This window comes from Macrotis lagotis, chromosome 2 (assembly GCF_037893015.1).
Source record: "Macrotis lagotis isolate mMagLag1 chromosome 2, bilby.v1.9.chrom.fasta, whole genome shotgun sequence".
NCBI classification, from domain to species: Eukaryota; Metazoa; Chordata; class Mammalia; order Peramelemorphia; family Peramelidae; genus Macrotis; species Macrotis lagotis.
Window position 1 is genome coordinate 74,368,568 of NC_133659.1, and position 16,546 is coordinate 74,385,113.

A 16,546-nucleotide genomic window follows, 5' to 3' on the forward strand; every position below is an offset into this window, starting at 1 on the left:
CCAGATTCTATTATGTATTTATGACAGAGGTTCTACTTATCATTCTGGAAGTGTTCTTTTATATTTTTTCGATATCATATATACATACAAGTATACATATACATACATATACATACACACATACAAGTAGCGCATTTCATTATCCCTTGCTTTTGCCACTTTATGCTTCTTGTCATACACTTACTTCTCTGACTTTTTTTTAACATCACTTTTACAAGTTTGCAATGTGTTGTATCCTGCTTATAACCTTATTTTATTTTTCCCCGCTGCCCTTCAAGGGATATTCTACTTTAATTTTTGGGAGGACTTGATTATGTTAATTTCCATCTCAGCTGATTTAGTCTATTGTAATGCATAAAAATCTTTTTGGTTTTTGACTATTAATCAGTGATATAATAATCCTTAATTTAGTATTTTCAACATTTTCAGTAGAGGTAGTCCTTAACATAATGTTAAAATAGCATTGGACCAGTAACATCTTTGAGACATCTGAAACCTCCATCTAGGTTGGCAATGATCCATTGATTACAGTTTTCAAGTTGTCCTTTAAAAATTTTCAAATCCACTTAAGTGTACTTTTTATCAAATATCTCTCCAGTTTAACCCCAAAGTATATAGTTAAGAGATTTTGCAAAATAGCACCTGAAATCCAGATACACTAACTTTCCAACATTCATTTGATAAAGGAAATGAGAATATTTAGATATCATCTGTTCTTGAAGAGCCTATGTAGACTTAATCATTATAAAGCATCCTTTTAATAATACATTCAACAATTTTGCCTTGAATTAATGTCAAGTTCACTACAGTATGTAGGAGAATATACTTAAAAGGAATCAAATAGCATCTTAACATTCTTTCTTATACTATGTATTACATATATATATATTATATATATATATATATTGCAGGTAGCATAAATTACTTATGACCTATACAAAAATGCTGAATCCAAAATCTTTAATGAATTTTATCTATTCAGTTCTTTTTAAGAACAGTATATTCTTCTATAACCTTATTCTATTCTTGAATTATATTCTAACAAATTTCATTGAAGTTTATGAAGTTTAATTAACTTCCTTACATGATTTCTTGTTCATTGTATTTTTAGTTTTACTTTGTGCATTTTCATATACATATCTGAGGATATGTTTTTGTTGTCTCTCTTCTTTGATAACATTTTCTGTGAATATCTTTTACTCTTCACTCTTCCTATATCATATTTGTTGTGCTCTATTCTGCATTCTTTAATAAACACAAAGTTTCCTTCTTCCATTTTCAGTTTAGACACCTTGAATCAGATTCTTAAGTTTTCATGTAAAGATGTCTTTACCACTCTATGTTTTGATGTTCATTTTTTGGTCAAGATCTAGAACTCTGAATTTAGTTATTAGAGACCATCTTTCTTTAAAAATTTTTTAGCTTTTTTTTTGACAAGGTGATAGAGTTAAGTAACTTGCCCAAGGTCACACAACTAGTATGTATTAAATGTCTGAGACCATATTTGAACTCAGTCCTTTTCCAGGGCCAATGCTCCTGTGCCACCTAGCTGCCCTGAGACAATCTTCTTGCATCACTGTTTATTTTCTGAATCTATCTTTGTCTTCAGACATTTCTACCTTCACATGGCAATAGACATTAAAACACTGCCTTTCAAAGAAAAGATTTGAGTTTCTTTCCAAGACTTCATAATCTCTAAAACACTGCTTTTTAGTTTGTTTATAATGGAGCTATTTTGCACCATATGGCTCACCAGAAATTGAATAGTAATTATAAAACTTGTGAAATCTCAGAAGGCCTTAACATTTTTACTTAGCCTTTGAATGAAGTCATAAACCACTACTGGTCTTTTCTTCCCCTGATTAACATTAGATGAGCTTTCTGTTGGTGGCATCAATTCAGTTTTATCCATATCCTTTAGAACTTGAGAAACTGCTTTATTCTTAAAGTTTAGGGTTAACTTTCATGAAAAGGGTCTTAAAATTATTACAAAGTTGCAGAAATTCAGTGATCCCACTTTTTTTTGGCCTTTTGACATAAATTAGGATTCCTCTCTGCCTCTTCATGTTTTTCTCTTTTCTTTTTCCTTTGCTACACTTCTTTCCTTTGAAGAAATACTTAATGTTTCTGTTAACTTGAAAAAATTCTTTTATCCTACTTACCTTTTCCTGCATTCTTGGGCAACAAAGTTCTTTCTCACAATAATTCTGATAAGTAGATAATGCAAAATTTATTGTTCCCCAGATGAAGAAACTGAGAGTCAGGCTTAAAGACTCAGCCATGGGCACAGCAACTAATAATAGATATCAGAAGTGGGATTGCAATTCAGGTCTTCTGACTTGATATCTTTTTACACCATTTACTGTTCTTACCATTCCATCTTCAGATGCAGGTGCACCTGTAAAGAAGTGTCCCCTGTACATATTAAAGATTTGTGAATATTTAGTGCCATATATTTGTGTAAAAGACTAACAAAAATCATCATCAGAAATGTCATTATGTAGCAGAACTAGATTGTCTTATCAAATCAATTTGCTAATATTTTTTCTGTATGTATGTTTTCTAGACTCTTTTTAGAGGTATCAGAACTACCAAAAAATAATACTCTGATGACAGTTTGTTGCCTTTGATAGGAGAGGACAGAGTTTTCAGAAAGTTTAAGACTTAATCTCAGAAAGAGTCTTATAGAGGAAAAAGCATGCAGGGAAATTATTTCTTTAATGATAACTCGGTGGAACTTTATTATAGTCTGTCAGCCTATTTAGAATCAAACTCAATGCCAAATAGACCTCTTGCCCCAAACAGAACTCATTATCTTTTCCTCTAAAACCTTCCTCTACCCTTTGCTATCACTACAGAGGGTAGCATCATCTTCCCAGTTCCTTATGCTGACAAACTAAGAGTTATCTTATCTCTTATCTCTTTAATCTAATCTATTGCCAAGATCTTTTTTTTTTTAATTTTTGCAAGGCAAATGGGGTTAAGTGGCTTGCCCAAGGCCACACAGTTAGGTAATTATTAAGTGTCTGAGACCGGATTTGAACCCAGGTACTCCTGACTCCAGGGCTGGTGCTTTATCCACTATGCCACCTAGCTGCCCCATGCCAAGATCTTTCAATTTCACCTTTACAGCATCTTTAAACACACTTTTCATTTGAAATTGCCACCACCCTGGTGTAGACCTCACCACCTCATGCCTAGACAGATGCAGTAGTCTGTTGGTGGGTATGCCTGCCCCATTTCAACCTATCCTTCATTCAGTCACAAAATTGATTTTCCTAAAAAACAGGTCCAATCATTTCACACCCTGTTCTAAATAAACTTCTACAGCTCCACATTACCTGCAGGATACAAAATCTGTTGTTTGGCATTCTAAGTCCATCATAACTTCCAACTTTTCTATTTTTATATCTTTATTCTTTGCTGTGTACTCTTCAGTTCAGTGACACCAACCTCCTGGTTTGTTCCACAAACAAGATATTGCATTTTTCAGCTCTGGGTATTTTCACTGACTGTTCTCCAAACCTAGAAGACTCTCTTCCTTCACCTCTACTTACTGATTCCATAACTCATTTAAGTCCCAACTCAAATCTCATTTTTTACAGAGTGATTTTTCTAACTCTTAATTTTAATATCTTCACTCTATAAATTATTTCCTCTTTATTTTGAATATACTATATATATCTAGGGTTGTCTTGTCCATTAGATTGAGAACTGTTTGAGGGCAAGGACTATCTTTTTTTTAACATTGTAATTTTATTTTTGCTTTTTTTTCTTTTTTAAATTTTGAGTTCCAGATTCTCTCTCCAACAAATACTGACAAAACAAGGTTATACTTGTGAAGATAGATATATTTATACTTGTAAAGTCATACAAACCATATTTCCATATTGACCATATTTCCAAAGGAGCAAGAAAATTAAAGAGAGTGAGAAAATATACTTTAATTTGCACTTGGAATTCATCATTTGGAGATGAAATAGCCTTTTTACCTCATGAGTCCTTTGAAATTTTCTTGAATTATTATATTGTTCAGTGTAGCCAAGTGTTTCTCAATTTATCACTATCACAACACTGCTATTACTGTTCAAAATGATATCCTGTTTCTTTTTTCTTCTTACTTCACTTACTTCACTTTGAGTCAGTTCATTTTCTGAAACTACCCACTCAACATTTCTTACAGCTTTTAATAGTACTCCATCACATTCATATGCCACAGCTTGTTTAACTATTCCCTAATTGATGAGACTCCCCTTGGTTTCCAAGTCTTAGATACCTGAAGAAGAGCTGCAAAGAGCTGCTATAAATAGTGTTGTACTAATAAGTCCTTTTTCTTTTTCTTTGATATCTTGCGAATGTAGACCTAGTTTTTATTGCTGGGTCAAAGGGCAAGCAGTTGTATAGCCCTTTGGGCACAATTCCAAATTATTTTCCATAATTTCCACTGCTCCACCAGCTGCTCATTAGTGTACCTGTTTTTGCAAGGATGTCTTTTGTTTCTTTTTATATCCCTAAAGCTTAGCATAATGCTTAGCAACATAATAGATCCTTAATAGATGTCTATTTAATTTATTTTATAGCCATTAATTTTCTTGTGCTATTAATAATAATTGATATTTACATAATTATTTTTATTTTGTAAAGTATTTTATTTGTGTATTTTGAACTTCATTATAACCATATTGAGGTAAGCATCACAGGCATTATTATCCAAGTTTTCCATAAAAGGGAACCAAGACTCAGGTTAATTGAATTTCCCAGGATCACAGAAGTGCTAAATGCCAAAGGAAGGATTTGAACCTAGGTCTTTGTCTTGACTTCAAATCTAACTCCTTATCTACTATGACTTGCAGACATTATTATATTGACATCCTTACTTTATAGCCTTGCTTACAAGTATTTTGTCTTTCAGGGTTAGCATCATTTACTGGTGGTGCTCAAAACATTCTGCGTGACGAAGAAAGAACACAATCTAGTTCAGATCGTGGGTCTCACAAGGGAAAGAAATCTGTGACTAGCAGCAAAATTCCCATTAATGATTACGAGCAGCATTCTGATACTGATAGCACTTTGGAAAATCTTTCTGGGCAATCTATGAGGTAAAGATTATTTTAATTATATATTAAATTATATTTAATATAATTAACATTATATTGTATATTAATACAACATGCTTTATATTAATATAATTCTATAAATATTATATCAATATACAATATATTATGTTAATATAATTGATGATTAATATAATCCTATTTAACATATTTAATTATATATTTAATTATTTTAATTTATATATATTATCAAAGCTTAGATAAGAAACATTGAGATAATTTTCAGCTTGACACAATCTTTTAAATTAAGCATGTTGCAAAATCCTGTAATTTTTTTCCTTTTCTGTCATTTTTTGAATTTATTCTCCTGTTTAGCCTTACAGTCATGACCTTATTCTGATCATCTTTTACTTAGCTTGTATAGACCCTCCTCATCAGATTTCCTGTCACAACATTATTTGCTTCTAGTCACTTCTATTATTTAAAATCTTCCACTTTGAGGTTACCTTTCATCTATTCTGTATGTATCTTATATTAATACCTTTGTAGAAAACAAAAACCCGATGGTGATACTACATGTTAAATGACATATTCTGCCCTTCTCTTTCAGGGATTTGGGCATTTCCAAATCTCCAAACTATTCTGGATGTCCAAATCTCCAAAAAGATTTCAAGAAAGAAAGCATTAAGTTGAATTCAGTAAGATTAAATTTAATGAAGATAAATATGAAATCTTACATGAGTTCAACAAATTGAAAGCTTAAAAAGCATAGTATATAGTTTGTCTGAAAAGTTTCTGAGGATTTCTCCTGAAAGCTAAACATGAGTCAACAGTTTGCTATGGCAGCCCAGAACTAGAATATGATCTTGTACTGAAATGGAAAAAAGTGTTTCTAGAGATAAGAAGGTAGTATTCCCTGTTCTCTACCTTGAGTGGACCACATGCATAGTGTTGCCATTTTGTAACCGTAAAGATTTTCATGTGGAAAAAGAATTAGACTGATTCTGGTTAGCCCAGAAGACAAAAGCCAGAGCATTAAATGGGAGTTAAAAGGGACAAATTAATGCTTGAAACAAAGAATCATTTCCTGGCAGTTTCAACTACTCAGAAATTTAATTGGATTCTTCAGGAACCTAGTGCCTTTTAGCAAATCTTGATATGCTTTAGTTGTGACTGTTCTATTCTTTTAGCTTCTTTGTAGAATAACTCTTTTGCCAAACTTGATCTCCCACTTCTAGATCATTAAGCCCCTCATACAGTTTCTAAAATATCACCCCCTTAAATTTTCCTGAGGCAATTAGAAGAAAATGACTGGTTTCTTTATATTGTTCAAGGGCCATCTTTAGTTGTCCTGATCCATACCTGACTACTGTACTCTCAGATGGTTTCAGAGGAGAAAGTGAGGCTGGTGACTTTACACAGTCCTCCCTCACTTAAATCCAATTCACTTTTTTTAAAGGTTTTTGCAAGGCAAACGGGGTTAAGTGACTTGCCCAAGGCCACACAGCTAGGTAATTATTAAGTGTCTGAGACCGGATTTGAACCCAGGTACTCCTGACTCCAGGGTTGGTGCTTTATCCACTATGCCACCTAGCTGCCCCTCCAATTTACTTTCATGCCATGGCATTAACCCTCTGATATCATGCTTCATTTTGAGAAGGAAGGACAAACCACCAACAGTTGTGTCCAACTCGTTGAGAGTTCATTTTGAGGCTTTCATGGCAAAGAGCAGTTTGGCATTTCCTCTTCCAATTCATTTACAGATAGGGACCTGCAAACAGGATAAAGTGACTTTCCAGCTAATAATTGAAGCCAGATTTGAACTCATGAAGCTAAATCTTCCTTATTCCAAGTCTAATTCTCTATATACTGTGGCACTTAAACTAGCCCACTTAAGTGTGTAGATGATTTTATAGGAACTTTTTGTTTGTTTGTTTGTTTGCAAGGCAATGGGGTTTAGTGACTTGCCTAAAGTCACATAGCTAGGTAATTATTAAATGTCTGAGACCACATTTGAACTCAGGTCCTCCTGACTACTGGACTGATGCTCTATTTACTGCACCACCTAACTGGCTCCATTAAAACTTTTAAAGTAATTTTTAAAATGCTGTTTTTAGTTTTGCAAAAATTGAATGGAATAATGTATGAATCATAAGGAACACAAATGCCTTAGGAAACAAGTGCATATAAAATGGGAGGATGTTTAGAGATAAAGTTAAAATACTGCTTAAGAATTTGGGTAAAATTAAAACAACAATAATCTTCTTGGCATGCCATTCTTTATTGGAGAAACCTTGATCTTTTTATTCTATACCGGTCTAAAATTTGTCATTTTGTGGATTACTCCACTTCTCATTTCATGTATGAATCTTATAAGTGATATTTAAGATGAAAATAAATTGAAGCCTTTGGTTCAACGCTAGATTAAATGCCAAAAAATACCCAAAATGAATTGCTATATAAAAAAAGATAGCTTCTATATGTTATAGAAAAAAATGGAGTTTCAACATCAAACACTAGATTCCTCATTATTTTTTGGTCAGTGCCTTTTAAAGTATATTTACTTTTGCTCAGTGCCTTCTGAAGTATATATTGAACAGAAATTAATTACTGTATTGTTATGAATTATCTGAGGATAGGCTTCCAGGTCAGGATGATAAAATTTCAAGTCCCACCCTGTGATTTATACTGGCTATGTGATTTTGGGCAAGTTAATCAATCCCTGGAGCTCTCTGATCATAATTCAAAGAAAATGTTTCTGATATGTATTGGCCGAGGAGATCTTCCTCATTCAGAAATGACTGTTTTAGTAAAGAAAAGAAAACATTATTACAGATACAAATTTTTTTTTAAAAAGAACTATCTAAGGCCTGATTTCAAATTACTACTCAATTTTAACTTTAAAAATTTCTTTAGTCTCTCTTCAGATAAGGGAAGATCTCAGAGAACTCCAACTTCTCCCTTGTCTCCAAGCTCCCAGAAACTTCCACAATTTGACCTTCCAGCAAACTCAGTGGAGAGGACTAGATCTCCAGCTGTCTTGCCTCCAACACCATCAGCATTCAAACCCAGTGCAACCTTCTCTGACATGAATCTAGCAGGTAGTAAGACAACACCTTCAACCCCAGGCAAGTAACTTTGTACTTAAAACATGAGTTTGAATTTTTTCTTCATTTTCTTTTAGGAAAACACACTTTTCCTGTTGAATAGTAGAAAGTTTTTTTAAGTGATGCCACCAGGAGGCAAAATCAAGACAAATAGATAAATGTTACAGGAACATAGATTTAAGCACAATCTAAATGAACATACTCTTAACAATTCAAGCTGTCTAGTTGTGAAATTGGGTGATTCATAAAGGAGTGAGGTCTCCAGCTCTAGGTGACCACTTTGGTCTATGATGGAGGGAATTTATAATTTAACATTGACTTGAATTGATGACATCTGAGTTATCTATCATATCAAAGATTCTGTTATTCTTTAAGTATTTTATTTTTAAGGATTTTGCAAGGTAAATGGAGTTAAGTGGCTTGCCCAAGACCACACAGCTAGATAATTAGAAAGTGTCTGAGGCTGGATTTGAACTCAGGTACTCCTGACTCCAGGGCGGTGCTTTATCCACTGTGCCACCTAGCCGCCCCATTCTTTAAGTATTTTTGAAAGACTAAACATAAAATTTGTAAAATTAACCTAAACATTGAAAAGAAAAGAGATTTTAGAGGAATTAGAAGCTTTTCCAGCAAAATTTTCTAAGAACTTGAAATTCCTATGCCTTTTTTCATGTCCTTAGCATTAACTTATTAAAATCCATAGCATTAGTAAGTAAATGACAAATTCAGAGAAAATAGAAAATTGTTTTTTGGCTTTTAAAATGAGAATTTGTAGAGGCAGCCTGTTATAGTGGGGACACAACTATGGAATCAGAAAATTCTCCTCCTGACTCACCTCCTGCCTTTGTGACTCTGGACAGCTCCCTTTAATTCCCAGGGCCCTTGATAACCTTTTACATTTGCAATCATTTATAATGGAGATGATGATCTGCATTCATAAAGGAATTCTCAGCCTGGGGAGTTCTTTAGACCAAGGAAATTACAGGTCTGATCCAAAATGTTTTTTTTTTTTTAATTTTAGAAATAATGCTTGTGAACTTTCTACAGTTGTCTCTGTATCTTCTAATCTTTCAGGGGCCATGCGCTTTTCTCCTGCTAACCTTCAGAATCGTATGACAGCAGAGCTTAGCTATTTAAGTGCCATTGAGGAATCTGTGCGCCAGCTGACAGATGTAGAAAGAGTTCGAGGCATATCACTGGCCCAACAGGAGACTGTCTCCTTGGCTCAGATCTTAAAGGTATTTGCAATGATATCCTTCTCCTATTTTCTTTTGTTCTCTGTTTTCCTGTCTCTGAAGCAATATTATAGATGAGTTAAATAATCTTTTACTCTACCACACTTTTCTAGAGTGTAGCCAGTTTGCTATATATCATAATCCTATATAATCATATTTTTTAAAAATAAAGACTAAAGATAGAATATTTTTAAATAAGTCTCTGTGAAATTGCAAATCCTTAATGTATTCACATATTGGGAATGTCTGTTACAGTTATTATCTGTATTATAACACAGATTTGACTCAATGTTACATATAGGCACAGCAGCAGCGTCATGAACGAGACCTGGCACTTTTGAAATTGAAGGCTGAACATGAGGCCCTGGAAAGTCAAAGACAGCTGGAGGAAGCCCGACAAAAAGCAGCTCAGGTGACTTGTCAGATGTCTCCCTCCCTTGCCTTGTCTATTGTTGTAAGCACATTAAGACATCTAGTTTCATCAAGTTCCCAAAGCTAGTATTCTTAGGCTTTTGGAATCCTCTGTTATAGGCCAACTTGCTTTGTTTTTTTTCCTCCTGAAATTTCTTTGTTTTCTTTTATATATCTTTTGTGTTTACAAAACAGAGAGATACCTTGATGGAGTTTAAGACCCATCTCTGACTCATCCTGGTTAGGTCACTTAATCTCTTAGGGCTCTAAGCAATTCTTCAAGAGTTCAGATTGATTTGCCATGGGAGAGGGAGTTTCATAGACTAGTGGAATCACAAAGCCTTTTCCCTGTCCCTATTTATGTACATGCTGTATCCTCCCTTCCCCCAGAAGAATATAGTAAGCTTCTTGAGAACAAGGACTGTTTTCATTAATGTCTTTGAATTTATATTTTCTACCATAGTGTGTTAGGCATAGTAGATGCTTAATAACTGTTTGTTGTTGAGTTGAATTGACTCAGCAAACTCCCAGGGAAGGGCTTTAAAAAATGTTTTATTCTGGTGTTTTTTTGTTTTTGTTTTTTTTTTTTACTGGAAAGTTCCAGGGCTTGGAACCATATTCCCCAGAGAAAATAAATAGCCTCATTCTTAACTCAAGATCTGTCATCCATCTTTCTGGTTTAGTTTGAGTGAAACTCCTACTTGGTCAAGAGGACCTCTGGATCTTTGAAGTTCAATAGCCTTGTTAAAAAGCACCCAAAGGTAGAATGGGCTGCCTCAAGAGGGAAAATCTTACCTGTCAATGAAGGAGAGGTTACATTTGATGGTAATATTGCAGATTAGGTGCCCTCTGAGGTTACCTCTAACATTAAGAGTCTTTGAGATTTTATATTAAAGAACTACTTAAGTTCTATATCAATCCATAATGATAATGATTATTGAATTGCATTGAAAATTTTAAAAATACAAAAGTGTAAGATCTAGTCTTTGACCCCCCGTACCAAAATTTTATATTAAACTCCTTTACTTTTGAAACATTAAAACATTTATTAAGCTTGTTATCAAAGTATATTGCTCTTTTTTTGTAGGCCCATGCAGAATCTTTACAACAGTTGGTTCATTCACGACAGGAAGCTACTGAAGCACTTCAGGAGACAACATGTAAGATAGCTGCCCAGCAGGCAGAAGCTGCTCGGCTAACCACTGATGCTGCAAGACAAATCCGTGAGGTGAGATCCAGGGATAAATACTCCACATTTTGAGATTTGCATATGTCAATTAACAATAAAATTAGTCTTCTCCTTGTTATTGTTTTCTTGATTAGCACCAAAACTTTGGGTTTGGTAGAGGTTGTTTTTAAATCCCCCATTAATTTCTCAGGCTCTGCTCTGAGCTCTTTTTCCCACTTTGTAAACTTTACCTTATAATTAACCAGTATAATTCCATATTTTCCTCTAGAATCATTGTCCTATTGCCACTCATCTCTTGCCAAACCCCGGTCAGCCTCCACTCCTCTCCTAATTTTTTATTGTTGAGTAGAGCTGGACAAAGTCCTATAAAGGTGCTGATAGGGTATACTCTAGATTTGTTACCTAATTCCAATGGACTCTTCTCTTTAACAAAGCAGTCCTTTTATTCCTTCTTAATTGATTCCCTGTCTTCTCTCCAGGAAGGCTATTTCAAACCCTTTTGTCTTCCTTTAACCTTTCTATATACTTCCCTTTCAACTAAGGACATTCCTTTTCCTCTGAGAAGATTGAGACCATTCATTCACTTTAGGGTCTCTCTTAACTTCTCTTTATCTCAAAATCTTTTGACAAAACCTCTCCCCTCCTGTTTTCCAGTCTCTTATTAGAACTCTTCCCTTGTCCCTCTTACCCTTATCTTTATCTGAAAAGCTTTTGACAAAACCTTTCCCCTACTTTTTTCCCAGTCTCAGATAAGGACTTGGTCCTTTCCCTTGTCCAGATGAATGCTTTCTATATGTGCAATTAATCCCCTTTTCTTTCCTCTTCTCTTGCAAGATTGTCCGACAGTCAGCCTCTCCTTTTCCACTAGTTCTTTTCTTTTCCCTTCTGCCTTCAAACAGTCTTCTATCCTTTAAAAAACCCTTCACTTAATGTTACCACCAGCTATAGCTAATTTTTTTCCTTTCTCTGTCAAATTTTATGAAAAAGCTTGTTTGTGTTCATATTTCTTTTCTCAGCCTTTTGCAGTCTCTTTCCAAAATTTCCTCTCTTCAAAATTACCAGCAATTTTCCTAATTCCCAAATGTCCTTATCCTTAATTTATCTGCTATATGTATTTCCTGTTGCCTTTAGATGTTTGGTAAAACCTGCTCCACCAATTCCTTAGCTCCACCAATTTCATATGTTCCACCAATTCCTTTGCTCCACCAATTTCCTTCTTTAGGAAATACTTGTAACCCAGACTTCTATTGAGTTGTAGCTTCCTTATCTCTTTTGGTTTGCTTTTATAGCAAGAATGTTAAGACTGATATGTTCAGTTCCTCCAGCAATATATCTATCTACTCACTAGTAGGACAGTAGGACTGACTCTTACAGTTAGAATATCAATGCTGATAATGTTTTTCCATTAGAATGTGAGCTTCTGGGGGGGGGGGTGTCAATGACCATTGTTTCTGACTGGGGTGGTTCTGCCTCCTCCCATTCTCCTCCTTCTCTGCCCTTCCCCCTTCTCCCTTTTCCTTTCTCTCCCACTCTCTCCCTTTTGGGCTCTGTGACTGAAAGAGAGCACAGGGTATTGGTTGTTGAAGACTCAGAGCTCTAAGAAGATAACCAGATTGGCGAGAGAGAGAGAGAGAGAGAGAGAGAGAGAGAGAGAGAGAGAGAGAGAGAGAGAGAGAGAGAGAGAGAGAGAGGGAGGGAGAGAGAGAGAGAGAGAGAGAGAGAGAGGGGGGGGGGGGGGGGGAGACAAACAAAATAGCAGAAAACAATGACTTGTTATGGATGGATTCTCATCAGAAACTGGTGGACTAAGCTTGGGAGAAAATTGATGGACTATGATAGTGCCCACCACCATTTTGAGTCTCTTCAGACCTCTAAAAAGGATGAAACCAAAATTGTCAAGCATGTTGCGCTGCTTGAGAAAGCTTACCCCCCCCCCCCCCCCCAGTGCCAAGGGAAACTGCAAGCTCATCTTGTGGCTCAAAGTAACCTGCTCCCAAATCAGGCGAAGGAAGAGTTCATCAAAGCTCAGAAAGTATTTGAGGAGTTGAATATTGATTTGTAGGAAGAGTTGCCATCTCTTTGGAATAGCCATGTTGGTTTCTATGTCAGCACATTCCAGAGCATTGCTGGTCTGGATGAGTATTTTCATGAGGAGTTAAGCAAGCTGAACCAAAACCTTAATGATGTGCCGGTGAGCCTGGAGAAGCAGCATGGCAGCAACACATTCACTGTCAAGGCCCAGTCACATAACAATGCCCCCACTAAAGGGAACAAGAGTCCCTCATCACTACCACCTGATGGTTCCCCAGCTGGCACCCCTGAGATCAAAGTCAACCACGAGCTTTAACCAGCCAACTTGGACACTCCTGGGGCTTCCATCCCCAAGTTGCAGTTTCAACTTCGAAAAGGGCCACCAGTCCCACCACCTCCCAAACACACTCCATCAAAAGGAAATCAAAAGGAGCACATTATCAACTTGTTTGTTGACAGTTTTGTCTCTGAGATCAGTGTGACCACCCCCTCACAGCCAGAAGATATGACAGAGGCAGGAGGGATGAAATCAGTGGCTGTAGCTGAAGGAGCCAGTGAGATGGTGGAAAGTGATGGGGCTTCTATCTCCCTACCTGCTGTGATGGTAGAGACCTTCCCAGCCACTGTGAATGGAACTGTGGAGGGTCAGTACTCCTTCTAAGAGGAGTAATTCTAAGGATTTCTGTTCAAGGTCCAGGCTCAGCATGACTACACAGTCACTGACAGTGATTAACTCCAACTAAAGGCTGGTGATGTCCTGGTGATTCCGTTTGAGAACCCAGAGGAGCAGGATGAAGGCTGGCTGAAGGAGAGTGATTGGCATCAACATAAGGAGCTTGAGAAATGCTGAGGTGTTTTTCCTGAGAACTTCACAGTGAAGAAGAGGAAGAACAGAAACCACAAAAACATAATGAATGACAGCCAAAATTTGTCAGAATGATGTATAAAAGTATTATTTTACAGCTGATGAATCCCTGTAGTTGAGTTCCAGGACTGAGAATACCCTTCTTCAGTTCTCAGTAGCATGTGAGCCTTGATCAGGGAACACTCACCTGGGTGGGAGAGTGACCTTGTTGGACAAAAACTACAGGGGATATATGCTTTCCAACCACTGTGGCCCAATCCTAGGGTGAACACCATAAGCCCATTTTGCTGGCAGTTGCTGTTGGCTTGGGTGTTTACAGGTAATCCTTCCTCTAACCTTGGCTCCAAAGATCCTTCTCCAACCCCACTGACTAGGACATTTGTTCTGCTGTTTGACAATAAACCTAGTGTACAGTATTAAATGGAAAAAAAAGCCACCATAAAACTACAAGGAAAAAAAGCAAATCAACTAACCCCTGCCCCAAAATGTGAGCTTCTTGAAAACTTTCTTTTCTATTTGTAGACCCAGTATACTTAACACAGTGCTTTATATATAATGAAGGCTTAATACTCCATTCAAATCTTTTTTTAATTTAAAAAAAATTTTTTTTTCTCCATTCAAATCTTGACAGATTAAAAGCTAAGTGATTCTTGGTATCCTATGTACCCTTTCTAGCACTTTGTCATGGTTAACTGCAGTGGAAAAGAAACCATGTAGGACTGTGCCACTTTGTATTTTTGTTTTATGGGTTGCTGTGCAAAATTGGGTTTTCTGTATTTTATGGGTTGCTGTGCAAAACTCATTACCAGGTGACTGACCCACTGGTGTTACCCTCTATACTAACCTACATTGGTCCTTGAAAAACAGATGAGTAGATATTTTATTAATATACTTTTCAACACTTTTCTCAATATATGGAGTCTTTTTATTTCACTTGACTAAAAGGAAGTTTAATTAATATCCACTATTATGAACAATTTTCTGTTTATCCATAAAAATGAATAGATTATCATTAGGCGTATTATCATTAAAATATTAAGTTATTAAATATTACAGCGAATCAGGTATTAATATAAGTGCTATTAGCAGTAGGAAAAAATCAACATAGAACATGATCTAAAAGCTTACAATCTGACATGTATAAACTATATCAAACTGCCTACCATTTTCAGGTGAGAGGAGGGGGAGGGAGAAAAATTGGAATTCAAAATCTTGTTAAAATGAATATTAAAGGAATGACTGGGTGGCACAGTGGATAGAACACTGGCCCTGGAGTCAGGAGTACCTGAGTTCAAATCCGACCTTAAATACTTAATAATTACCTAGCCGTGTGGCCTTGGGCAAGCCACTTAACCCCATTGCCTTGCAAAAAAAAATGAACACTAAAAATTTTCTTGATATGGAATTGATAAAAAATAAAATGCTATTAAAAAAAGCTTACTATCTAGTTTGGTGGATAATATGAACATGTTATAAGGGAAAATTTTCAATTAATTCACTAAGCATTTATTAGTCACTTCTATGTGCAGATACTGAGCTGAATGTTGGAGATACAAGAAGAAGCTTAAGACAGTATTCTCAAAGGAGTCTAATGGAGGAGACAGAATGCAAATATATATTTGTATTTATAGGATAGTTATGAAATAGTTAAAAGACAGAAAGCACTGGAATTAAGGGGGCTTAGGAAGGGCTTTTAGTTGAAAATTAAGGGAAGGTCAGTAGTTAGAGGAGACGAAGGAGAGCATTCCTGGCATGGGGGTCAGCCAGAGAAAAATGCCAGGAGCCCATTTATGGAATGTCTTATTTATAGAATACTTAGAAGGCCAATTTGATCAAAGAGTACATTGGAGAGTGAGGTATAAAGGACCTGGAAAAAATAGAAGGGGACTTGATTATGAAAGTCTTTGAATTCTAAACAAAGCATTGTTTTTATTTGGTCTTGAAGGTAATAGGAAATCTGGAGTTTATTGAGTGGGAGGAGATGTTATCAGACCTGTATTTCAGGAAAATTGCTTTAATGGTGAATGGAGAATGGAGTAGAATGAGGAGAGTCTTGAGGCAGGTAGATTCAACAAGTAGGCTTTGGCAGTAGTTCAGATATTACGTGAGGAGGGCTTGGCTAGAGTTGAGTCAGTGTCAGAGTAAAGAAAGGGATGTATTGAATAGATGTTCTGAATATTAAATGGTCAAGACAAATCTTGGATAATGGGGTGGGGGAGGGGGAAGAAGGATGAGAGATAGTGAAGAAGCCAGGATGCTTTTAGGTTGCAAACCTGAGAGACTGAGAGGATAGATTTAAGAGCAACAAAAGCAACTCTTTTTCATAAAGCAGTTTATGATAAATTGCCAATATTAGTAATACAGACAGTAATAATGAAAAGAGGTCAAGGGAAAAAGATAACACTTCTAACTGAGTTGATCTAGGGGTTCTATGGATCAGGTAGAATTTAACTCATGGGATCTTACATTCAGAGCTAGATGAGAGATCATTTGACAGATAAAGATCCCATAACTGACAGAGGTTAAATGCCTTGTTCCCAAGTTGCACAGCAGATCAGTAGATATTTCTTTCCTTAAGAGGTGTGATATAGTTTTATTATAATATTGTCAGTTATCTTCATTTACTCTTTACTTTTTGTTTTTATGATCCCATC

General features: G+C 35.9%; 1 protein-coding gene and 1 pseudogene across 7 annotated transcripts in view; both read left to right on the plus strand.

Annotated features, from left to right (window-relative positions):
• The window catches only part of CEP350 (centrosomal protein 350), a 173,347-nt gene that overhangs the window by 74,957 nt on the left and 81,844 nt on the right, over positions 1-16,546 (plus strand). For all 7 annotated transcript variants that reach the window (XM_074222164.1, XM_074222162.1, XM_074222167.1 and 4 more), the window contains 5 exons: positions 4,913-5,099; positions 7,971-8,182; positions 9,236-9,399; positions 9,698-9,808; positions 10,895-11,035. In XM_074222164.1, the coding sequence (XP_074078265.1) occupies positions 4,913-5,099; positions 7,971-8,182; positions 9,236-9,399; positions 9,698-9,808; positions 10,895-11,035 (815 nt within the window). The remainder of the gene's footprint in view (positions 1-4,912; positions 5,100-7,970; positions 8,183-9,235; positions 9,400-9,697; positions 9,809-10,894; positions 11,036-16,546) is intronic.
• LOC141512849 (myc box-dependent-interacting protein 1 pseudogene) lies at positions 12,740-16,545 on the plus strand (annotated as a pseudogene).